General features: G+C 39.5%; 2 protein-coding genes and 1 long non-coding RNA gene across 3 annotated transcripts; 2 read left to right on the forward strand and 1 right to left on the reverse strand.

Moving 5' to 3' along the window:
* Positions 1–569: 569 nt before the first annotated feature.
* On the forward strand, positions 570–24,860 carry LOC134658990 (uncharacterized). The gene is made up of 16 exons (XM_063514597.1): positions 570–756; positions 1,561–1,681; positions 3,026–3,121; positions 4,087–4,251; positions 4,891–5,023; positions 5,652–5,704; positions 7,303–7,381; positions 17,632–17,697; positions 18,334–18,408; positions 19,120–19,176; positions 19,930–20,037; positions 21,848–22,000; positions 22,123–22,259; positions 23,110–23,181; positions 24,105–24,258; positions 24,543–24,860. Exons 1-16 carry the CDS (start codon positions 681–683, stop codon positions 24,768–24,770), a joined length of 1,773 nt encoding a protein of 590 aa, XP_063370667.1. The 5' UTR covers positions 570–680; the 3' UTR covers positions 24,771–24,860.
* LOC134659154 (uncharacterized) lies at positions 14,479–15,586 on the reverse strand. Its single transcript, XM_063514782.1, has one exon. The coding sequence runs from the start codon at positions 15,263–15,265 to the stop codon at positions 14,498–14,500; it is 768 nt and encodes a 255-aa protein (XP_063370852.1). The 5' UTR covers positions 15,266–15,586; the 3' UTR covers positions 14,479–14,497.
* On the forward strand, positions 18,332–20,038 carry LOC134659191 (uncharacterized). The gene is made up of 3 exons (XR_010097785.1): positions 18,332–18,408; positions 19,120–19,176; positions 19,930–20,038. It is a non-coding gene; the product is annotated as an uncharacterized LOC134659191 (long non-coding RNA).
* Positions 24,861–26,624: the final 1,764 nt, after the last annotated feature.

The raw sequence follows: 26,624 nt of genomic DNA on the forward strand, positions 1-26,624 counted from the left end.
AATTGGCGTAGGCACTCGTTTTTACGATAGCGACTGCCATCTTACCTTCCCACCCAGGGAAACTAAACCTTATTGGGATAAGTCCGGTTTCCTCACGATGTTTTCGTTTTCCTTCGCCGAAAAGCGACTGGTAAATATGTAATGATATTTCGGGCATAAGTTCCGAAAAAACGAACTCATTGGTGCGAGCCGGGGTTTGAACCTGCGACCTCTGGATTGAAAGTCGCATGCTCTTACCGATAGGCCACCAGCGATTGCTCGACATGGTATTGGCCAATAAATGACACCCTACTAGTGAGCTAGCTAGGGAATTGGCCGAAAAGGCCGAATACCGAATAGTTGCCGAATATTCGTAGCATCTGTAGTTAACCGTTTGGCCGCGGGTGGCACGACAGGCGCGTCATCAATGTTTTTTACGCGTTGCGTATGACACGATAGGCGTGCCATCATATTCTATGACGTAAGGCACGCCTGTCGTGTCTTGAAACAATTGTTCGCCGCCACAGCCAAAAGTTTTCGAAAATGGAACACGCAACGAATCGGTTAAAAAATATACGGCTAATCGATGCAACTGTACAAGTACCAACTAGGCCTCCTTCAGCTTACCGGCACGTTCAGTGTCTCGCCGCCATCCTGGCATGTCGAGCGAATAACTATTTATAACTGATAATATTTATAACATGTATATTATATATCTCGTCTGTTGTGTGGTGATGGTGTACGCCGACCCGGGGAAGGAGAGCGCCAAGGATGAATGTAAGAATATATATACTACTTATTTCTTTTTCTTTTCCTAACCTTAATCCCGGCCATTATTTGGGGTCGGCTCCCTAATTCTTCGCCAGGACTGTCTGTTCCCGGTCGTCTGAGCTGGTATTTTTGCCTTATTTAAGGGTCAAACGGATTACTGTGTTATCGTCTTTCCTGTAGATATACACAAGAGAAAAATGTACAGTTCGCGCGAACACACTAGTTTTCTCTCCTGTGGGCAATAGTTAACAGCTTGTGGGCATGTAAGTAATGATTTTATCATAGTTCTCTAAATAAAAGGAGGACCTTTTAACGTGGATAAGGGTTAAATAAGAAAATTAACCTTTATAGCCCTTAACTCTTGTGTATGTCTACAGGAAAGACGATAACACAGTAATCTGTTTGACCCTTAAGTCCCTATTTATAGTGGCCATCCATGTTTGTCGGGGTCTTCCTCGCCTCGTCGACGGTAGGTATATATGCAGCACTTTCTGTGTCATGTGGTCAGGTGGTCGCCGCATGACGTGACCATACCTTATATACCTACTTATATTATTTACGGTTATTTATTTAGCTTTGTTGGGTAGGTAGCCTATACAAGTTCGAAATATTTGAGGAAATTATAATAGTTCCAGGCTATCACCGCGAAAATCGAAGTTAGCAAATTGCGGACATCTTTCTCTGTCACTCTAAATTACGCCTTCATTGGCGTAAACGGAAAGATCCCTGCAATTTACGAATTTCGCGGTAGGCCCCTTGACCCGTGGTCTAGAGTCCCTGTCGAATTGTCGTTACCCGTTCACCTTCCAGACTGCACGGATCCCCGCACAATGAGGAAGCACGCAGCATACACCGAGTGGGCAGACGCGTACTCCTGCACGCGGCACCGCTGCCAGCCCGGCGGACGGAACCTTGCTATATACACTGTCGGGTAAGCCTGAGCACAAAACAGATACAGTACAGAAATCAATCTACATACAAAGTGCGCTCGAGCAACGCACACATAGACACTGCTCACAGACACGATATCTCGGACCGGTTGGGACCAGTGCGAGCGCGAGTGTCAACCGCTTGAGACACGCGTCTGTAAACTTTTTTGTGCAATTATGGAGAAACAAAAAAAAAGTTATTATGACTATTCAGTGGACGATTGTTTAAATTCAACATTAAACGGTGAATTGTCGTTTTTTAAGCTACCAGTGGTTTCAGAGAGGTAAGTAGGTATCTGCTTGTATTTCAATGGTTCGTTTTAACGTTAAACAGAACAGTTAGGTAGGTAGGTAAGCACCCCGCCCCGGCCACTACCAGATACGAGTGCCACTACCACGATAGTTTTTTGTGCATAAATCATAGTTGACAACCCTAGAGCGACCGCCGAGCGTAGGTATGAAAAGTGAAGTACATACATGTGATTGACTTCTGTACTGTATCTATTTTGTGGCCTGAGGCTGTTTACATCAGTAGCTAGTACCTCACAGACTGCACACCTCGCACAATGAGGAAGCACGCAGCATACATCGAATGGGCAGACGCGTACTGCACGCGGCACCGCTGCCAGCCCGGTGGGCGGAACCTGGTTAATATACACTGTCGGGGTAAGCCTGAGGCTGTTTACACCGTAGCTAGTACAGACTGCATGCGTACTCCGCACAATGAGGAAGCACACAGCATACACAGAATGGGCAGAAGCGTAGGTACTGCACGCCGCACCGCTGCCGGTGGACAGACCTTTGGCTATATACACTGTCGGGTAAGCCCCTGGTGTACAGGGGCCCGTTACTCCAAAGCTTGTAATTTGTAATACAAGTGGAAGTCCCTTTCTAACAAAAGCTGTGACATCCGCTTGTATTACAAGTTACATGCTTTTGTAACCCCAGGCCCCGTAGATAACATCGCTATCGCTAACGCTACGTAGCGAAAACGCAACTGCTAAGGAATAAGGAATTCACACTAATAAGGAAGAGTGATAGAGATACACGAAGCGATTCGATGGCGAAGCGCAAGCGATTATCACCTCGGCTTGGCCGTAGCCTCACCTCACGGGCTGCGCGGACCCTCGCACAATGGGGAGGCAGCATACACGGGGTATTCAATTCAAATTCTATTCAAAATATACTTTATTCATGTAGGCCTAGCAACAAGCACTTATGAATAGTAATTAGGTATTACATAGGTACATATATATATTATCTCAGACATATCAGAGATATATTTACCCTAGGGCTAACTATTGTCTATGAAAAGTGATAATGTTACCGGATTCATCTGTTTTCAGCTGCAAGCGTGTAGAGGCGCCAGAATCCGCCATAGAATGTGAAGAAGTGGTCGAGGACACCAACATGCAATTCCCATACTGCTGCACCCGACTCAGGTAAATTATCTCAGGTCTGACTGTCTGTCTGTTACTTCTTCACGCTTAAACCGGAGTTTAAATTTGGCATTGAGATAGTTTGAGTCCCGGGGCAGGACATATTAGTAGGATAGTTTTTATGTCGGAAGTCATTGAAAAGGGGGGTGGAAATGAGAAAATTAATGAATTGCCATTCGATTCTATCCAGGCGCTTTACTTACTCTAACTGCAGCTGTATTAGTGTTAGAGCAAAGATGGTCGGTTTTTTATCATCTGTCATCATGCCTGTCACGTTCTAACGAGTATTTGGTACTACTTACAGAGCTAGCGTGTCTTATTTGATATAGGTATATGTTTGTAATTTTTGGGCAGTTGTGTAAAAGTGTGTGACAACCCGTGTTCTTGTGCGGTGTCGGCATTTATGAATGAATGAATGAATGATGCTTTATTTGAAACACACATACACAACAACACTAAAATAGAGGCTTAAATCTAGGTAAATTAGTAGGTAAGTAATAGTGTTGCGAGGGGTTCCAGAAAAGGATAACACTCAGCATGTGTCGCAGCACATGAGTTGTGTAACGACGCTGATTTTCAGTGTACCCACTGACACTTAAAACAAACACAAAACAACACAGAACATAAAAACAAAACCGAAGCAGAATACAACAGAATGTGCAGTTGACACGGTAATTTATTTATAAAACCGGGACATGTTTATTTATAAATATTTGGACAATACATAAACTACATAATCTATATAAACTCTACAACACAGAAGTCGGTACAAATACAGGTGAGGGTAGGTAAAGGTAAAGGTCGGCTAGGCGGAGATCGTTTGTTCCTTGAGGTGTAGTTTTAGTTTAGATTTGAACACGTATAGTGAACTGGCATTTCTTATTGGTGGCGGGAGGTTGTTCCATTTACATAAACATCAAAGGCGCCGGTCCACTGTTACTTTTTACACTGTGTACTATTGTCCCCAGATGCCTGGTGGTCGTCCGCGGAGAGGTCTGGACCCGCGTGCTGGGACAACCCTGGGAGACCCTCCCCGCAGCCCCCTGGAGCCACATGTACAAGATGAAGAAACCGCCCCCTGTTGACAACAGCTTCTTACCTAAGTATGTTGCATTTTTAACTGACTTCAAAAGAAGATTATCATTTTGACCGTATTTTTTGGATGTTTGTTTTTGTTACTAGATGTCGCGGCGAATAAAAACTCTAATGCTCGACAATTTTTAGCTAATATTATAACCGGATTAACCGGAACTCTATTTTCAACTCCTTCTGCTTATAATATTAGTTGTAAATTGTTTTAGTCGTACATTTTTCGTCAGTAGTGAAACTTGTGACATCTGGTGTCAAGTAGCGGTACTGATAGTTCCTGATGTATGGAGTTATCACTCTTCATTTACTTATATTTCTCTATGCTATAACTAACTAATAACTATTGTACTTTAACTGCCAAAACTGGTATGCCAGACTATTTTTACGACACTATTATGTCTATTATTCCCTTTATTTACTTGAATTCTTAGGCTAGGTGATTTATAATATGTATATAAAAGTAAAATATAAAAACACTTACAAAACAATAAAAAATACATATAAACACATTATAAAAACCTAACCTAGGGTGACGCCGGCAGCGGGGCAAGGCCCAAGCTGCCGGTGGTCAGGGCCGCAGAGAGAGGAACCGGCGGACTATCCGCGCCGTGTCCAAGATCACCGCCTTCTGCATCTGGCCCTTGATCCAACCACCTAGCGAGAGTCTATTATTATTATTACAGAGGCGGCCCCGCCCCAGGCCCTATATACGAGTTATCCGAAGACAAGTCCGCGGATCGCCGAGCCCTCGCCAACGACAAGGATTGCGACAAGCCTGTGAAGAGGGCGCCACCGTCGCCCGGGCCCGATATAGTGGTAACATCTAAACAATCATAAAAAAATCCTAAAGCTAATTTATTATTTTAAGAAATAAAATATACTTAACCTTTTGGACGCCAGTGACCGATTTATCCGCGCCGTAGATTCAACGCCAAAGACCGATTAATCGGTCACATACAGGGTTTGCACGACGGATCTGAAATGTACGGGAAGATCTGCGGATCCGGATCCAGATCAGGATAATTTCATACATTTCGGATCCGGATTGCAAACCCTGGTCACAGAATAAGTAATAGTATTATCAATTATCATACAGAACGGACACGCACCGCCCCGCCCCGATTCGGATTACCTCGCCCGCGACAGGCCGCGACATGAATGTGTACGTAAGTCGCTCTACTGAGAGCATGTCAGGATTCCGTCAGAAACTCAATGACGCGTGTAGGTACAGACGTGCCGCGCACACATATAAAACAAATCATTTTTGATGTATGGCGTGTCCGCCCTGTACCCTGGTCACATATCACAGAGCAACATAGACCTACGTGCACATGCATAAAGTTCAATTTTAGTTTTGACACTTCGGTGGCGTGGCGTCAGCGTGACAGCTTTTTTGTTTGACATGGCGTCGAAAAGGTTAATCACCTAATTTGTTTTGTTCTAGATTGCTCTGACGACTAACAACGAAAAGAAACCTACCGATGCAGAAATACAAAGGTATAATTAATATACATAGGTACATAGAGTTAGACCATAGAGAAATATAGTAAGACAAGAGTGTTCACTCCATACATCAGTTCAGACTATTAATTTCAGTGTCTACATCTAGCATCGAGTAGCGGAACTATCAGTACTGCTACTTGACAATACTGCCCCCTTAAGCCAATTAGCGGTATCTCAAATAAAAATGTAATGCAAACATCTATGTTTGCATTAAATTTTTAAATTCTTTATCTTATAATTCCATTTTCAACTATTTTTGTTTTTGAGATACCGCTAATTGGCTTAAGGGGGCAGAATAGATGTAGCAGTACTGATAGTTCCGCTATTCGATGCTAGATGCTAATAGTCTTTTTGGTACTAAAACTGATGTATGGAGTGAGCAACCTATGTATTTTTTAGGGTTCCGTAGCCAAATGGCAAAAAACGGAACCCTTATAGATTCGTCATGTCTGTCTGTCTGTCCGTCTGTCTCATCATCATCCTCGCGTTGTCCCGGCATTCTGCCACGGCTCATGGTAGCCTGGGGTCCGCTTGGCAACTAATCCCAGGAATTGGCGTGGGCACTAGTCTTTACGAAAGCGACTGCCATCTGACCTTCCAACCCAGAGGGTAAACTAGGCCCGTATTGGGATTAGTCCGGTTTCCTCACGATGTTTTCCTTCACCGAAAAGCCACTGGTAAATATCAAATGATATTTCGTACATAAGTTCCGAAAAACTCTGTCCGTCTGTCTGTCCGTCCGTATGTCACAGCCACTTTTCTCCGAAACTATAAGAACTATACTGTTGAAACTTGGTAAGTAGATGTATTCTGTGAACCGCATTAAGATTTTCACACAAAAATAGAAAAAAAACAATTAATTTTTGGGGTTCCCCATACTTCGAACTGAAACTCAAATTTTTTTTTTATCAAACCCATACGTGTGGGGTATCTATGGATAGGTCTTCAAAAATGATATTGAGGTTCCTAATATCATTTTTTTCTAAACTGAATAGTTTGCGCGAGAGACACTTCCAAAGTGGTAAAATGTGTGTCCCCCCCCCCCTAACTTCTAAAATAAGAGAATGATAAAACTAAAAAAAATATATGATGTACATTACCATGTAAACTTCCACCGAAAATTGGTTTGAACGAGATCTAGCAAGTAGTTTTTTTTAATACGTCATAAATCGCCTAAATACGGAACCCTTCATGGGCGAGTCCGACTCGCACTTGGCCGCTTTTTTCTCTATGGTTAGACCAAGAAAAGTCTGCAACCATTTTGATAGCACACGCAGTGCAAGTGTTATTTATACGTCGTAATTTCATAGAAGTTTGACGTTCAAAATAACACTTGCACTGCGCGTGCTATCAAAATCGTTGCAGACTTATCTTGGTTCTTGGTCTAACTGTAACTCGGGTTGGCCGGTCGAAGTATTTTACCCCGTCAATCCCTACAATTATGTCAAGTTTTTGTTTTTTTGAATGCCCCAGATGGCAGACCTTTAAGCCAAATCTCATAGAAAAAGGGGCAAGATATGATGGCGCCATCTATGCAAACCTTTGACAGCTGCCAACCCCATATTACTACGTCATAATATTCATGTTTTCAGCAAGTTCCTGTCCCGACCGGACGATTCTGACCAGCCCAATGAGATTGAGGCCGAGGAATCACACGTCTTCACCGAAAAGGTACCTACAACTTTTATATTTATTTATTTTACTTTAGAAGCGGTGGTGGCCGAGTGGATATGACGCCCGACTTTCAATCCGGAGGTCGCGGGTTCAAATCCTGGCTCGTACCAATGAGTTTTTCGGAACTTATGTACGAAATATCATTTGATATTTACCACTAGCTTTTCGGTGAAGGAAAACATCGTGAGGAAACCTGCATACATCTGCGAAGAAATTCAAAGGTGTATGTGAAGTCCCCAATCCGCATTGGGCTAGTAGGCCGGTTACTAAACTTTAAATTGTTCGAGAGCATCACATTATATCCTACAGTATATTTGTGTTTGGAATATAATAGAACACTATTTTGTGAATGTATGTGTAAAGTTATCTCTAAAAAATATATTGAGATTTTTGGAAAAAAAAAATTTAAAAATTTAGTTTTAAAAAAGATGTAAACATCAAATTCTACAGTAGCGATTTTTTGTTCAAAAGGCATAACTAAATATTTTACACTGTAAGTAAAATATGCACCACTTTTTTAGTGGTGCATACGTCACGAGCAATAAAAATGTTTGAAATAAATAATTACAATACAACATTAATTAAACACTTGGTGATTTTCCACTATATTGTTACGCCAATTATTCTACTCAATCTAATAAAATAAAAAACCAGGGGATTTTATTTTTACTATTTTTTAAACAATTATAACGTATTTTACCCCACGCGCATTAATTCTACAGTATATTTTTTTAATGCACCATACAGCCTGTAATTAATGTTATCACAACGTCAAAGAATCTCCTATTAATACAATGAGCTTTTGTCACAATTGTAAAATTGATTATCGTTAAATTATTTAAATGATCGGCGCGGGGCGGGAGGGGAAGCGATGGCGATACCTCAAGGCCGCACGGCCGCAAAGCAACGGATTGGATAGGATGAAGGTATCTTAGGGCGGTTACAGAGTAGCGTTTTATACGAGCGTATGCGTACAGTCACCAGCAATTAAATGTCTGCTAGTGCACGAAAATACTAACGACCTTTTTTCCTACGTCCAGTTGACCTAAGTTTAAAATGTATAAATTGCGAAACTTGTAACGACATGTGTCCCACGTTTAGCTGACCTAAGTTTAAAAAGTCTACCGTACCGCGAAGAAATTCAAAGGTGTATGTGAAGTCCCCAATCCGCATTGGGCTAGCGTGGGGACTACCGTACGAAACTGATAATTTTATTTAACATCACGATTTTTGGTCGTTCATGAACTGTCAAAAGTGACGTTTCTTCAAATAAAAACGTCACTTTTGACACTTGTATGGATGGGATATGTCAGTGTCAAACAAGTGACAAAAGTGACTTTTTTTTAAAGAAACGTCACTTTTGACATGTATGGATGGGCTATGTCAGTGTCAAACAAGTGACAAAAGTGGCGTTTTTGAAGAAACGTCACTCTTGACACTTGTATGGATGGGATATGTCAGTGTCAAACAAGTGACAAAAGTGACGTTTTTATGAAACGCCACTATTGACACTTGTATGGATGGGATATATCGGTGTCAAACAAGTGACAAAAGTGACTTTTTTTTTAAAGAAACGTCACTTTTGACATGTATGGATGGGATATGTCAGTGTCAAACAAGTGACAAAAGTGACTTTTTTTTTAAAGAAACGTCACTTTTGACATGTATGGATGGGCTATGTCAGTATCAAACAAGTGACAAAAGTGACGTTTTTGAACAAACGTCACTCTTGACACTTGTATGGATGGGATATGTCAGGGTCAAACAAGTGAGAAAAGTGACGTTTGTTATTAGGAAACGTCACTTTTGACACTTGTATGGATGGGATATGTCGGTGTCAAACAAGTGACAAAAGTGACTTTTTTTGAAGAAACGTCACTATTGACATGTATGGATGGGCTATGTCAGTATCAAACAAGTGACAAAAGTGACGTTTTTGAACAAACGTCACTCTTGACACTTGTATGGATGGGATATGTCAGGGTCAAACAAGTGAGAAAAGTGACGTTTGTTTTTAGGAAACGTCACTTTTGACACTTGTATGGATGGGATATGTCGGTGTCAAACAAGTGACAAAAGTGACTTTTTTTAAAGAAACGTCACTTTTGACATGTATGGATGGGCTATGTCAGTATCAAACAAGTGACAAAAGTGACGTTTTTGAACAAACGTCACTCTTGACACTTGTATGGATGGGATATGTCAGGGTCAAACAAGTGAGAAAAGTGACGTTTGTTTTTAGGAAACGTCACTTTTGACACTTGTATGGATGGGATATGTCGGTGTCAAACAAGTGACAAAAGTGACGTTTTTTGAAGAAACGTCACTATTGACATGTATGGATGGTATATGTCAGTGTCAAACAAGTGACAAAAGTGACTTTTTTATTTAAAGAAACGTCACTTTTGACATGTATGGATGGGCTATGTCAGTGTCAAACAAGTGACAAAAGTGACGTTTTTGAAGATACGTCACTCTTGACACTTGTATGGATGGGATATGTCAGGGTCAAACAAGTGAGAAAGCTGAAATTTTTTTAAGAAACGTCACTAATACACTTGTATGGATGGGATTTGTCGGTGTCAAACAAGTGACAAAAGTGACGTTTTTCATGAAACGTCACTATTGACACTTGTATGGATGGGATATGTCAGTGTCAAACAAGTGACTAAAGTGACGTTTCTTCAAAAACGTCACTTTTGACATGTATGGATGGGCTATGTCAGTGTCAAACAAGTGACAAAAGTGACGTTTTTGAAGAAACGTCACTTTTGACATTGACACTTGTATGGATGGGATATGTCAGGTCAGGGTCAAACAAGTGACAAAAGTGACGTTTTTGAAGAAACGTCACTTGACATTTGTATGGATGGGATATGTCAGGGTCAAACAAGTGAGAAAGGTGACGTTTTTTTAAGAAACGTCACTTTTGACACTTGTATGGATGGGATATGTCGGTGTCAAACAAGTGACAAAATTGACGATTTTTATAAAACGTCACTATTGACACTTGTATGGATGGGATATGTCGGGGTCAAACAAGTGAAAATGTGACGTTTTCTTAAGAAACGTGACTCTTGACACTTCTATGGATGGGATATGTCAGTGTCAAAAAAGTGACAAAAGTGACTTTTTTTTAAAGAAACGTCACTTTTCACATGTATGGATGGGATATGTCAGTGTCAAAAAAGTGACAAAAGTGACTTTTTTTAAAGAAACGTCACTTTTGACCTGTATGGATGGGCTATGTTAGTGTCAAACAAGTGACAAAAGTGACGTTTTTGAAGAAACGTCACTCTTGACACTTGTATGGATGGGATATGTCAGGGTCAAACAAGTGAGAAAAGTGACGTTTTTGTAGGAACGTCACTCTTGGTACTTGTATGTATGGGATATGTCAGAGTGACAAAAGTGACTTTTTTTAAAGAAATGTCACTATTGACATATATGGATGGACTATGTCAGTGTCAAACAAGTGACAAGAGTGACGTTTTTGAAGAAACGTCACTCTTGACACTTGTATGGATGGGATATGTCAGGGTCAAACAAGTGAGAAATGTGACTTTTTTTTAAGAAACGTCACTTTTGACACTTGTATGAATGGGATATATGTCGTTGTCAAACAAGTGACAAAAGTGACGTTTTTTATGAAATATCACTATTGACACTTGTATGGATGGGGTATGTCAGTGTCAAACAAGTGACTAAAGTGACGTTTTTTTAGAAACGTCACTCTTGACACTTGTATGGATGGGCTATGTCAGTGTCAAACAAGTGACAAAAGTGACGTTTTTGAAGAAACGTCACTTTTGACATGTATGGATGGGCTATGGCAGTGTCAAACAAGTGACAAAAGTGACGTTTTTGAAGGAACGTCACTCTTGACACTTGTATGGATGGGATATGTCAGGGTCAAACAAGTGAGAAAGGTGACGTTTTTTTTTTATAAATATTGACTTTCAAAGTATTGTCATTAGGCTTTTTGAACGTAGCTATTTTGAGCGTAGCAATTTTAAAAGTATTATTAATTATTATTAAAGCTTTATTTATTCCATAAATTTTTAACAGTTTTATGTATTATATTATTTGACATGAATGATAGTTTTATATGGACCCCGTTTGGGTAAAAGCCTCCTCCAACCCATGCCATTTTACTCGGTCTTTGGCTGACTCCATCCAGCTTGCACCTGCGACCTTATGAATGTCTTCTGCCCAGCGCCTTCGTGGCTTGCCTGGTTTCCTTTTTCCTTGTGCTATAGGCCCCGGCCATGTTGTTGTTTTAAGTGTCCATCTTTTATCATTAAATCTAGCAATGTGGCCTGCCCATTTCCATTTTAGTCTCAGTGCATGTTGAAGGGAATCTGTGAGTTTTGTTCTCTTTCTTATATCTTCGTTTCTTACTTTGTGTATTTTCCTTAAATGTAGTAGACTTCTTTCCATTGAGCGCTGACACACTGCAATTTTATGTTTTATTTTGTTGGTGAAAGTCCATGTTTGGCTTCCATAAGTTAGGCTGGGCAAAATGCATGTATCCATTATAGTTTTCTTTAGTTTTAGGTGGTAATCCCCTTTCAACATTTCTTTTTGTGCCCAGAACTTTTTCCAACTGCAGTTGACCCTTCTGTCTATTTCCTCCTCGTTACTGTCTGCGTTAAAGGATACTCGTTTTCCCAGGTATATATACTCATTGACATATTCTATGAGATTTTCTGATACCTGTATCTGCTTTCTTTTACTATAATTTGTCATTACTTTGGTTTTTTTGGCGTTCATTTGTAATCCTACTAATTTGCTTTGAGTGTCTAAGGTCTGTAGCATTTGTTCTAGCTCAGTAGCTGATTCGGCGAAGATAACAATGTCATCTGCAAATCTGAGGTGACTCAGGTGACAGTCTTGAATTCTAAGTCCCTTGTTAGTCCAGTTGATTTTCTCAAATACTCCTTGCAGTACAGCTATGAACAGTTTTGGTGACAGAGGATCACCTTGTCTGACGCCCCGTCCAATGGTTATCTCATTTCCTTTGCTTTCTAGTTTTACTCGGCTTGTACTTTGTGAGTAGATGTTCTTAATAATGTTTATATAAACCTCGTTTATTCTGTTTGATAGAAGTGCTTTCCAAATTGAGCTGTGAGTTATACTATCAAATGCCTTTGTGTAGTCCACAAAACCAATATATAGCGGGTGGTTAAACTCTTTACATTTTTCAAGTATCTGTTCCAGTGAGTGGATGTGGTCTATAGTGGAAAAACCGGAGCGGAAGCCTGCTTGTTCGATTGGTTGGTTGTTGTCAATCTTTGGTGTTAATCGGCTTAGTATTACCGAAGTAAACAGTTTGTAGACGCTGGACAGTAGACTTATTGGCCTGTAGTTCCCGATGTCTGCAGGGTCGCCTTTTTTGTAAATAAGTATGATTTCCGAGTAGCACCACTGTTTAGGGGCTATTCCAGTTTCAAGGACCATGTTAAACAGTTTTGCTAAGTAAGGAATGAGAGTCGGGGCTCCTATTTTTATGACTTCATTACTTATGTTGTCCGGACCCGGACATTTCTCAGGTTTTAAGTTCTTTATATGTCTGAGGATTTCCTTCTCCGTTATTGGCTCAATTGGATCCAGGTTGAGGTCTTTTGTGGATTCATTCTCATCATTATTATCAGGTTTTTTGTAAAGTTCTTCATAAAAGGATGTGGCATGATCTATAATCTCTTTTCTCGTCTTGGTTTCATTTTGGCCATTTTTTAGTTTATCAATCCAGTCTTTGTGTGTACTTAGTTCTTTATATGCTCTTTTACAGCTTCTGAATTTGTTTAAGTTTTTCTCTATGACAGTTTTTCTATGATTGTTATAGTCCTGTTTAATTGCCTTGTTAGTTGTTTTGAATAGGTGTTTTAGTTCCTCTTTTGTTTCGCTTGTTTTGGCTTTGGTTGCTATTAGTTCTGTTCTTCTGTCTATTAAGTCTATAGTCGATTCCTGTAAAATTCCTCTTGTCTTTTTGCTTTCCTGATTCGAATTTGCAATATTAAGACTCCTTACCATAGCATATTCCAATTTATTATAGAAAGTTTGGCTGTTATTGTCACATTTTGTAAGGTCTAAATCTTTAGTTAAAATTTCTCTTAATTTTTCTATGTATGTAGATTTTTGTTTGTCTGTTTCAGGTGCTTTGGGTACAGAAGTAAAGTTTTTTCTATTTAGTTTAGGACAATTCATTGTGAAGGTACATCTCACTAATCTGTGGTCGGATGGAAATGAGAACTTGTTTAGTACTTCTACATTTTTTATATTTTTGGGTTTGTTGCACATTATAAAATCTATTTCGTTTTTAATTTTTTGATTAGGAGATATCCACGTCCACTTGCAGTTAGGTTTCTTTTTGAAGTGAGTGTTCATTAGGGACAGTTTTTGTTCACAAGCATATTGGACGAGTCTTTCACCTCTTTTATTTCTTGTTCCGTATCCATATCTTCCCATTACTAGGTTTTCATGTTTTTTGGGTTGGCCTATCTTCGCATTGAAGTCTCCCATGACTATTACTATTTTGTCTTGATTTTCATGAGCTTTTCTTAGGTCACTATAGAATTTATTTACCTCATCTTCGTTTGGTGATTCAGTGGGTGCATAGGTCTGTATTATTGTTATAGGGACCTCTCCAAATTTGAGTTTTAAAACCGCAACTCGTTCTGATATTCCACTATAACTAACAATATTTTGTAAGAAGGTCTTTTTGATAAGGAAACCCACTCCATGGAGCCCTTTTGTTTCTCCTTTGTAGCAAAGTATGTATTCTTGGTGCTCTTCGATTTGGCAACCTAGTTTCCGTACTTCACTGAGACCCAATATGTCAAATTTAATTTTGTTAAGGGCATAGGTTAATTGTAGTAGCCGTTCTGGCGAAGATAATGATCTTACATTATAAGTACAGATTTTCAGTTCATTAGATTTAAAGTCGACTGTTTTGTTGTTTGTTTTGTTCTGTGATGGTTGTTTATTATTTGAAATGTGTACCTGGGGTGTTGTTAAGTCTGTTTCCTTGGTTGGAGGGTGTTGGTCTGACGTCCCACGGGGACCAGCCGGGTTGGGACCTGATACTTTGGTTGTTTGTTGTTGCTTTAGTTGCTATGATGTTTCATCCAGTCCGTTTGCTGACCGCTGCCTCGCATATTCATAGGAGTTTGAGTTAGATCTGGCTCTCATCAGATCAAAGGCATTCGTTTTATTATGTAGTGACGATGACGAGGTAGCATTCTGTTGTTTCTTCGGTTGAGAGTTGCTTGAAGGGGAAGTAGACAGCTCTCTTTTTCTGTTTTCTCTCTTGTCTGGGTTATCTTTGATTATTAACTTGTCGTATTTTATATAAGCCACCTTTCCCTTGTTCCTTTCTTCAACTAATTGAGGTATTAATGCTTTCCTTTTTTCTAAAACCGCTTTGGAGTAATCTTCTGCGAGTTGTAAAACTTTAGACTTGTTCTTGTTTCTTAGTACTTCTGCCTTTTTCCATCCGTTTACAAAGGACAGAACAGTAGGTCTTGGTTTTCCGCTAGTTTTTTCCTTTCCAATGCGGTACATTTTATTTATGTCAGAAGCTTCAATGGATATGTTGAGTTCGGTCAGGAATTGTTCTTGCACCTTTTTGATAAGTTCTATCATAGATTTCTCCCCTTCGTTCAGCCCGTGTATAATTATGTTTTTGTTTTTCTTTTCGTTTTCCATAAATTCTATTTTCTTCTCGAGTAAGTCCACCTTCTTTTTTAATTTTTCGTTTTCTTCTATAAAAGGTTTTAGTTTTTCATCTATTTTTTCAGTTATTCGATTTGTGATTAATTCGGTTTGGTTCTGCATTTCTATTTGCATTTTTGCAAAATAGAGTTCAAATTGCGCTTCCATATTTTGATGTGCGTAGAATGGAACGTAGTTTTAGTAGGATATTGACTCTGCACTCTGGCAACACTATGATGACAGTTGGACGTTAACTTAACTGTCACTGCTTGTCTCTGCTTAAATCGTAACCTCTAAATATCCGCTCCTTATTTGTCCCGAAATATGCTTTTATAATCGGCTTTTCGCACCGAAACTATTATTTTGAACACTTTTTATCACTTTGTCTATCACTTGAGATTGTTTTTAGTGGAAACTTCTTCTTCTAACTATTTATTTCGCTTTGTTTTAACGGAGTGACACTACCGAGCTGTTAACGTTTTGACAACCGGAACCGGAAAAAAAAAGTATTGGTCTCAAATTATTTGTGATTTATTTTGATTTCTCGCAAAGCACTTGTTATTATTCCAATATTTTTTTGATAACACGTGTTAAATAAACAGATAATTGTAGAAATATAAAATTTTCGACTGTAGGATGAAAAAACATATTTTTTAAGCATAAAATAAAAAATAAAAAATCATAATAAATAGATCTCACGGTATCCGAGTGGTGCAAATTTCCATATCAATTGAGATTAATATTATGACCTAATCATCAAATTTTCGAATTGTGTAGGAATTTTTAAGTTACATTTATATCGATTATTTAAAAAAAACTATAGATTGAGCTGACTGTACACAGCTCACAGGAAACTCTCGGGATTTCTTTGTTATTAATCATGAACTAACTTAAGACATATAATTGATACATTATCCCGACTGTATGACTTAGTCTGTATAGTGTTCTAGATATTGACCCTAGGGTCATTAATTTCATGAAGAGCTCAATTACGGTACTGGAGATAATCGTATCGTGGGCATCTGTAAACCCTAAATATTGATTAGAAAAAGCTTTCGAAACTGTACGAATTAATGCAAGCAAAATTTTTTCTTCCCCCGCCTATAGCTCGGGCTATAGTCCCCACGCTAGCGTGGGGACTATAGCCCGAGCCCTCTCGCGCATGAGAAGAAGCCTGTGCTCAGCAGTGGGACGTATATAGGCTCAAATTATTTTATTATTATTATATATTTTACTTTATTATTAACTATAATATTTATGTACCCCTAAAAATTTAATATTCTTCTACTGTGTAATAAGCTGCACTTTTGATACCTACTTAAATAATTTTTTTTTGGGTTTTTCATTTTTTATTTATTTCACAAATAAAGAAAAAAAATACAAATGGAGAACTTTTAATGCCAAAAGGCATTCTCTGCCAGAGGCGTTACCGTGAAAACCGAAATTCGCAAATTGCGGAGATCTTTCTCTTTTACTTCAATGAAGGCGTAATTAGAGTGATAGAGAAAAACGCCCGCAATTTGCGAATTTCGATTTTTGCGGTAGAACCCCAGTCAACCATTGGGTCCAACAGAGACATATAGATGATCAAGCAGATCTTGTCAGTAGAAAAAGGCTGTAAATTTGAAAAATGTAGGCGCGAAGGGATATCGTCCCATAGAAAATTTTAATTTCGCGCCTTTTTTTACTGACAAGATTTGGTTGACAAGCTATACATAATATGTTGGTGCAGGAGAGATTTTGTAGAATAGAATAGCTAATTAAGGGGCCCACTGATTAACTGTCCGCCGGACGGTATAGGCCTGTCAGTTGTTCGGAACTGTCAACTTTTTGTTCTAACTGACAGGCCGATATCGTCCGGCGGACTGTTAATGTGAGCCCCTTTAGTAAATGTTGTTCAGTATGACCTACGTATATAGGTATCCACCCCTCAGAATATGGTCAAACATAACAATTTCATCATGTAGATTCCTTACGTAGGTACTTACATAAAATTATTGAGTCCATTCGAAGTGTATAGTAAAGAATGACCCACGTTAGACCGGGCCGTGTCCGGGCCTTCTTCCGGCGCTTCGTTTTCTATGGAAAGCATAACGTGATCACCGATCTGTCATAGAAAAGTAATTGCGCCGGAAGCTCCGGCCCGGACACACCTCGGACACTTGCAATCAAATGTATGAAACAAACGCGTTCCTACGCACACAGCCTAAGCTCGTGTAGGTGAACGCGTACCTTGCTTGTGTGAGTGAGATAAGGCATTGTAGGGTAACTGTGAGGTAACCGAGAGCGGGTCTCAGGGAGCGTCCATCCATACTGTATGCTAGTACTCTTTATTATACGTGGACCGGTCTAACGTGAGTCATCCTTAAGGGGCCCACTGATTAACAGTTCGCCGGAAGATATCGGCCTGTCAGTTAGAACAAAAAGTTGACAGTTCCGAACAACTGACAGGCCGATACCGTCCGGCGGACTGGTAATCAGTGGGTCCCTTTAAGTGTTTGTTAATATAATAAGTTATTGTAATATTTTTGAAGGTTCCAGAGATAATTTCGGAGGAGCGAATGTTTCCACCCGACAAGAAATCATCCAGAGATCGGAAAGTAAGAATAAACAATCACATCATTCATCGTATATAATACTAGCTTCAGCCTGCGACTTTGTCTGCATATAATGATGATTTCCGAGATAGAAAATATCCTGTATTTCTATTCACCAAAATATCATGAAAACCGGCTCACGGAAAGTCTTATAAAAATATACTAGTACATTACGAAACACGACCGCACGTGTATTGTACAACGTTTTACAGTACATATGGCCCTTTAAAATTTTGACATAGGCAATACGTATTGTCCTTAATCCCGCCCTAATAGGGCGGTAAAGTAGCACGGGTAGCACCATATTAATAAGTTTTTGGCAAAAATTAAATTTTTGGTACAAGCTTTTATCGCTGACTGTACTTTTCTTACGACAGACAACTAATACTCATCGAGACAATTCTAAAAACCCCTAACACAATTAGGTTGCGTTGTTTCATCACAGAGTTCCTATGGCCACGTCCTGTCTCCATCATCAGATCAGTTCGACAGTTGTCATCAGAACTACATACAGCTGCCAATTTTCATGACACTACGATCCTTGGAAGATGGTTAAATTAGTTACCTTAGATTCCATTACTTAGTTCTTTACATACAGGTCGACCTAATAAAAGCTTGTTAAAAATAGTTGTTTTGCAGACATCTATATTCGGCCCGGGGGCATCATCTGACGAACAGTACACCAATATGAACAAAAGAGGGAAAAAACAAAAGGTAGGTCAGCGTCAGACCAAGATAACTCTGCGGCGATTTTGATAGCACAGAATGTGCAAGTTAACACATTCATTGCCACCCAGGCAAACAAACATCCGCGCCAGGTCACAAAAATTTCTTCACATATAGCTGTAGTTCCACGATCCCGACTATCGGGTCGTCCGGCCTGGGAACGAAAGTATAAAATACCCGATAGTCGGGTTTTCGGCCCTGAATGTGTTAAACGTCATAATTTCAGAGAAATTGCCTATCATTTTTAGCAACAGTGATTTATTAGGTAGGTAGGTAATATTCTCCGACCGTCCTTAGTCTGGGACCGGTCTGAAAACCAGCGCCGGGCACCTAGGCCCGGCACGCGCTGAGACTGGAACCCTTTGCCTAATACAAAGATCTTCTCACTTTTGTTTTGTACTTTTGTTTTGGTATATGATAACAACTGTTTTATTTTATTATGTACCTAAGTAATTCTAACTCTATTTTATTTTCATGTATGTGGCAATAAACAATTCTTATTCTTATTCTTATTAAATGAATAAATAAATACAGAAAAACACCTACTTATGTCTTACATTTCGGATCGGATAATGTCAAAACGCTCTAAGGCGGAGCACCGCGATGCTCTTTTACTCGTATGATCAATAATTTAATTTATCGATATAGGAACTGTCTGTCTGCCTGTCTGTCCTGTCTGATGTTTCTTTGTTATTTAAGGTTGACCCAGTATCCGAGGAACGTTTCTTTAGGAATCCAGAGAAAAAAGCTGCAAGAGTAAGTATCATTATTTAACCGACTGCAAGATTTCTAAGATGAAGATTCTCCATTATTAAATTGTAACACGGGGCTTCAATGCTAAATCGCGTATTTAAGATTTACCTCCGACGTTTCGACGGCGCGTTGTCCCTGTGGTCCTGGTGTCTTCTCCGAGACCACGGGGACAACGCCGTCCTTGAAATGTCGGAGGTAAACTTAAAATGCAATTAAGTCCCGTTTTACAATTTAATAATGTGTAAAAATCGTGAAAGTTTGATTTTGACAGAGTTTTTGACAGAGGGGTAAGCTCTTAAAGGCTGATTGTTAAATTCTCTGAAGGGGCCCACTGGTTATCAGTCCGCCGGACGATATCGGCCAGCAGTTGTTCGGAACTGTCAACTTTTTGTTCTAACTGACAGGCCAATATCGTCCGGCGAACTGGTAATCAGTGGGCCCCTCAATGAATACCTTATCATTAGTAAGCAAGGCTCGGAACCGGTTTTTTCTTCAGACAAAAAATACCGGTATTATTACATAATTTTTCGTTCTTTGGTTTATTCTTTCATTAATGGGACAATTTAATAATACGAAGTTGTTACCTAAATAGATTCAGTCCTACGTAAAGAGCATAAAATAATTAAAAATATTGGACTATTTTGGGTTTTACAAAAAAACCGGTTCCGAGCCCTGTTTGTGAGTATATGTCAAACTGATTACAGTGGCGGTAAATAAATAAGTGTATTTTGTATTATATTGTATTTTTGTTTCCAGTCCTGGGCCCGGATTCCTCAGGAGCATTGGAACGCGAGTCCGAACACACGCGCGCAGGCGCAACTAGACATGCATGACTACGAGAAGGAACAGGAAAACCTGGTGAAGGTAATATTAACCACACAATAGGTATAAGTAGTTACTGTTGGTAGGAACTTAAGTCCTTTAAGTCTGCATTTAAAGAACTCAGCTTGTTTTTACGAGACTCAGCGCTTACCCTTAAATGCATGTTTTTTTGTATAATTTCCTAATAAATTGAAATATATGGGTACCTAATGTTGTATAGATTGTGGGGAAAATAAAGAAAAAAATCATAGTACCTAATTAAAAAATAATATATGTACACTGTGTCACGGGCCATCAAAATATACGATGTAGATCTACAATTCTACATCATAATGCATTTAAGGGTTAAGTCCCGAGTCGAGTCCTTTGTTGAGGCTTTTTTAAGAGCAATGCAAAAGGACTCGAGCCTCCGAATAAAGACTCCGTCAACTAGTGTTGAGTCGCTCACTCGTGAGGCACCTCATTTGTAACACTCATTTTGTTAATTTTTCGCAGTACTTCGTACCGCAAAAATGTCTTACTTCACTCCTCTATTCATTTTACTCATTTACTCGCGCGCATCACATACACCTCTTGCCACACAAATCATTCACACACTTCAAATTTCAAAAAAACTCTTATCCGTTCAAATTCACTCGCGAGTCTCGCGACCCTCAAAACTCATACACTCCTCACAACTCGCAACAGAGTCCCTGGATCGCGCGAGGCGCTAGGTGCTCGCCTGCTCGCCGACACTCAAAACTCAAATGTCTCAAATGAAGAAACAAGTAATGATCCACACTGTCAACTGCCGAACTACAAACCTTATTGCAACGACAAAAGGTCCACCGAGAAATGCGTTGAGTTTGCACTACTCACCGCCTCTCTGTGACATGAACCCCTCAAAAATCCTTTTAAAATGAAACAATGAATTAGAAATACCCAAAGAGGGAGTGAGACCGACACGCGGCGTACTTCAATATCGCTTAGCGTCACCACCGAAAATACGTTAACAATTAAACACGAAAGACAACAAGCGTAAGCGCTGCAAGCTTTCATACATCATAAAAAAATTGTCGCTGTTTGAATTAATTGAATAGTTGACGCTGAAAATATGCTAGTACCTCACCTCATTTGAAGTAAGACATTGTAACACCTCATTTTAGAAAATGAGGTACTCATAAAAACTCATTTTAAATTGATGTCCTACCCATCACTACCGTCAACAATATTTAGGTTTTTTCCTAGGTAAAGAAATTAGTCGTAATTGTATGATTTTGTGTACCTAATCCACAAATTTTACATAAAGACAATGCATTTCGAAATTGATTGCAAAGAATCATGAGTTCTCTGAAAAGCACTCAAGTCTCGACCAGAGACTCGCGTCTCTATCAAGTTGAAAATAATTTGACTTCTGGCTATGGAGCGTAATTAAGCGATTGGCAGGTTGGCTACGTGGCCTGTTTAGGTTATAACGATATCTTATTTAAATAAAAAAATAGATACAATATGTAGTATTATTGCAATGTTTTTGCAGCCAGAGTGCAGCACTAGCGACGTAATTTAAGTATACTAAGTAAACCTAGAGTAACTTATACATACTGTACCCTAAACTGTTTTTTGACAAGTTTTCACAGACAGTCAAAATATGACATTGATACATCTAGGCGGATTGTTTACAAAGGGCCTACCGGGAAACGCGAAATCGAAACTGAGCTATCTGCTTCTTTATCGCTCGAATACGCAAGAGTGATAGAGAGGTTAGATGACAAAATTTCGACTCTCTCGTTTGCGGTAGACCCTTAGATTGTGACTTATTGTGGGAGTGGCGCCCCCTACGCAGAGTTTCGCGTAATATTCCCTATTGTTATAGGCGGAACAGCCCTTCAACGGCGAATCAGAAGAGAAACAAGAAGAGAAGCCGGCCTCGCTCCAGCACTTAGTTAATGCTATCGGGACGCGCATGCGCGACATCGAGAACGTCGTCCAACAGATGAGCGAGAAGGTGCAGCCACCGATCGACAGCGTTGAAAGGTGAGATTATAACCATTCACTCATTCTTTCATTCAGTATGTCATATGTCATTCACTCATTCAACCATTTATTCATTCACTGATTCATCATTCATTGAACACCTTCAATCGGAAGGAACAAGAAGGCAAGAAAGCTTCGCTCCAGCGCCTCCAGCACTTAGTTAATGCTATCGAGACGCGCATGCGCGACATCGAGAACGTCGTCCAACAGATGAGCGAGAAGGTGCAGCCTCCGATCGACAGCGTTGAAAGGTGATATTATAACCATTCACTCATTCATTCATTCCCTCATTCAGTATGTAATTTTTCATTCACTCATTCGGCCATTTATTCATTAATTAGTTCATCAATCATTGATTCATCATTCATTGAACACCTTCAATCAGAAGAGAAACAAGAAGGCAAATGCGATTGCGCGATATTGAGAACGTCGTCCAACAGATGACCGAGAGATATTAACCATTAACTCGTCATTCATTCATTTGAACTTGGTGCACGGTAGTCACGGTACAACAGGGCTCGGAAACCGGTTAAAATTAACAGTTATGTACCGAAATAAATCTCATATACAAAGGAAAAATGAGAGTAATTTCATTTGTTCTTAGAGCGTTACCAAGGCGCGTGTCCTTGGCGCAGAACCTTTTCATTTCGGGTTTGTTCGTGAAACTGTTATTTTAAAACCGGTTTTAGGGGATCATTTCCATAAAGGTCTTGTCAGATGAACCTGTTTAGAACAATAAAAACCGGTTTATTCCTACGCACGGTGTTTATTTTTACGCGGCACACCGCCGACCGGTCAGCCGTCTCGTCGCTTTTCGAATAAACCGGTTTATTAAGGTTATTATAAAGTTCATAAAACGTTCGCGTTATGAATGTTCGGAGGTAAACCGAAATAAACCGGTATTGACCGCTATTTTTTAATCCGGTTCCGAGGCTTGCAGTACAGTCTACATAAGTTAAGCGATAGAGTTTAATGAAAAACATCAATTACTTGCTAGCTTTTGTAGTTCACATGACCGGCAGTTACCTACAGTTTGAGGATAGGTACCTAACCTAAACCTAGGTCGTCGGATTGTAACCAACTCTTAAATTCTATTTTCAGAATGAGAGGGGACCGAGCGAAGAAAGAAGCTGAACCGAAAGCGAAACTGACTAATTCTGATAACTATAACAGGTATGTAAAAAAAATAGTCAATATATTACACAGATTGACCCTATAGCCTCAAACTATATAAAGCTAGCTTACATGTTACTATGGGTACATACCAGTGGACACAGCATGGTTCTATTTTTATCGCCTGTCACTATGACCGTCACTTTCGCACTTACATACTTGTTAGAACGTGACAGTGTGGCGATCACTGCACACAGCATAATATTTATAATGCAACTTACAACGCATAAACCTCCCCACCGCAGTCGGTTAACTGGCCTCGCTGCGCGAGCAGTTGGGAATAACACAACCTGCACAACATACCACGTGACCGGTTTGGACTATACAGCGGCCGGCGCTCGCGCCGCTCCGGCAGTGCGATCTCGTCCGCGACGGCGAATGCATGTCCCTTTTGCTACCGATCCGCTTTGTACGCGAGTGCAGTGCTTACGCCTATTTTTTATGTTATTTCGCTTTCTTTCGTGTTCCTTTCTTCTGACTGTAATCTGTGTTTCCTATCTCTTGTGCCTGTGCTTTCTTCATGCTTGTAACTGTACTTAAACTGTTAAATTATACATAGTGTGTCTACAACGGACTTATTATTTAAACGCCCGGTAGGCACCCTATAACAGGCATGGTGACAAGCGATAAAAATGCGACCGTGCTACCGCCGTAGGCGACAATATACTACATATATAAATGTAGATGATCTACATAATATAGATGAATACATGTTATCTAGTGCACATAGATAACATTTATAAGTTTATAACTCAGGAACACATATTGTTGATAAACACACAAATGAATGCCCTTACCGGGAGTCAAACCCGGGATCTCCTTCTTCTTAGGCAGGGCAGACAACTACCGACTAAACTAGGAGGATAAGGTGATGTTTCGTTTTGAGAACATATATTTATACTAGTACAAAGTTTTTCCCCCAGATTCCCCCCACAAGAAGGCTTAAGCAAATATGTCCGCGCCATGGCAGACGCCACCACGGAGGTCCCGCTGTTCATCGGGGACAACCTCAACGGTTACTTCAGCGACCCGAGCAACAACCTGCTGCGGAGGTCCTTGAACAACAAGGGCCCAAAGGTGAACGAAAGAATTAATTATGTTATACGCTTATACGAAACACACAATATTGACAAGGGCGTAAAAGGCTACGCATGTGTCACAACACATGATAAATGTTACCCATCAGCAGGTCTCGAAACCGGTATCGATATCTGTTATTAGTATTCCAAAACCGGTTTATTGTTTGGTTTATTCAAAAACCGGTTCATTGATGGAACGCGACATAAAAATGTGGGTCCTCTCTCCTTACCTGTAAGAAGAGGGATGGAGGACCTTTAGATTGAAGATTAAACTGTTTACAGGAACCTCATGATACCTACATGGTACCTGTAGATACGGACCACGCGCTACACAAGAAACCTTCGCCGGACTCAGCCGAACCAGATCTCAAACACAAGAAGCACGGCCACAAGAAGAAGAAATCTAAGCACGCGAGAAGGAAGCATAGAAGAGAAGAGAAGAAGTTCAGCAGAATAGCAGATGGGAATGCTGTATCGCTTGAGGACAGCGATGACATTGGTAAGGCATGACTAGTACGGCGGTACCTTACTGGCGAAGCCGGTAGGATCATGGATTCGAATCCGAGAGTAGAAACGGCAACGTTTTATTGGAAATAAATACTGTAAGGTCAGTGGCTAATTCCGTCAGGGCTATTCCGTCCACTAGCTTATATTTCTTTGATTTTCAATCGTAGAAAAAAAAATGATTTGATTGCTGAAACTAAAAGCAATCGCTGCTTTGTCGATGAAATTAAATTAACAAATTTCTTCGTTGCTCGAGAAAAACAATAGTAGACGGAATAGCCCCTATGACGGAATTAGCCACATTGACCTTACTAGATAAAAATAAAGAGAAATATAGTAAGTAGTCAAAAAAGTTCGGGATAACCGGCATCTTTTCTGTGAACCTTACAAGTTAGCGATTTGTATACTATGACTATCATCACACAAATTTAAAGAAGTACCTAGAAGATTTTAATATGCGTAAGGATAAAGTATGAAAGTTAAGCCTTATATATCAGTCTATTTTAATGCCCACAGGAAAGTCGCATAACCTTAAATTAAATCATACTTAGGTATGTTTTTTATCCAAATACTAGGAGCACTAGGCGGAATTATCACTAAAAAGAGATTTCTTCCAAACAATATTCAGATAGTGCTATTGCGAAAAGAAATGAGTTATTAAACAGTACACTAAGTATAAAATGTGAGTAACTTGAATAAGCTAGCGGATAGCCTTAGCCTAAAAAACCGGTTTGAAAAAAAAAAACCCGGTAAATATTCGAAGTTACCCCATCGCACCTTACATTATTAAACATGCAAATCCGGACGGCTTTCGCTAGTTTATTATAACAATTTCCTCTATTTTTTCGTAGTCATGTAAGTTATAAACATCTAAACCAATTTTTTATTTAGTAACTTAATGTAAATTAAACTCTCGTACTTAACTTATTATTTTATTCTTTTTTCGTAAACTATTCGTAGTAATTGTTAGTAATTGGAAACTCCAGGTTTAACCGGTTAACCCCGTGTTAGTGAATGGTGCAAGTGGCCCTTAAAGAGTAAGTAAATCATTCATCTTATTAGGAGACCTTAATTAGAGTAGCCTGTTTTTACGAATTGTAAATGCCGAATTTTTATTTTAATAAAATTCTTAGCAAGAATTCATTGTTTTTATAATTTCACAAATCCCCTATAGTGTACTCGGATAATTGCGAAAATTTCAGAATGTCGAGTAATTCCAAAAATATACTATAAAAGAGTCTTCCCGCACCTATCGATGCGGAATCGGCAATAGCCTAAGGTCAATGTGGCTAATGCCGTCATAGGGACTATTCCGTCCATTTGCGTTTTTCTCGAACAACGAACAACATTGATAAATACTTCGACAAAGCAGCAATTGCTTTTAGTTTCAGCAATCAAAAGCAATGTTTTTTTTTCTACAATTGAAAATCAAAGAAATATACGCGCGTGGGCGGAATAGCCTCTATGACGGAATTAGCTACATTGACCTTATAGAAAAAAAGTTGTTATGTCTACGCAATAAGAACGAATAAGACTTTTCACCTCAGCAGCTCGAACAAGGGTACTTTGCTACTTAAAAACAGTGAGCAAAATCGCATTTTGCTCACTGAGTGAGACAAAATGAGCAAAATCGCATTTTGCTCACTGTTTTTAAGTAGCAAAGTACCCTTGTTCGAGCTGCTGAGGTGAAAATTTAATTGTTGGTATATCTTAAGAAAACATGAGTGAATAGAGGTAAGTGATGAAGAAGGAATGAATTTTTCGGGTTCTCTAATATGTTCTCACTGCTGAGGTGAAAAATGTTGTGTACTACACGAGATCAAAGTTATTTACATCTCGTGCGCTTTTGAGTCCCTTACT

The sequence above is a fragment of the Cydia amplana genome, chromosome 24 (genome assembly GCF_948474715.1).
Source record: "Cydia amplana chromosome 24, ilCydAmpl1.1, whole genome shotgun sequence".
NCBI lineage: Eukaryota > Metazoa > Arthropoda > Insecta > Lepidoptera > Tortricidae > Cydia > Cydia amplana.

Excerpts from the sequence above, each read along its gene's own strand:
- LOC134658990 (XM_063514597.1), top strand. The coding sequence starts at position 681 with ATGTATATTATATATCTCGTCTGTTGTGTGGTGATGGTGTACGCCGAC. Across the intron at positions 1,682-3,025 it reads CTTGCTATATACACTGTCGG|CTGCAAGCGTGTAGAGGCGC; the intron begins GTAAGCCTGAGC and ends ATCTGTTTTCAG. Across the intron at positions 22,001-22,122 it reads TGCAGCCACCGATCGACAGC|GAACAAGAAGGCAAGAAAGC; the intron begins GTTGAAAGGTGA and ends TTCAATCGGAAG.
- LOC134659154 (XM_063514782.1), bottom strand. The coding sequence starts at position 15,265 with ATGGAAGCGCAATTTGAACTCTATTTTGCAAAAATGCAAATAGAAATG.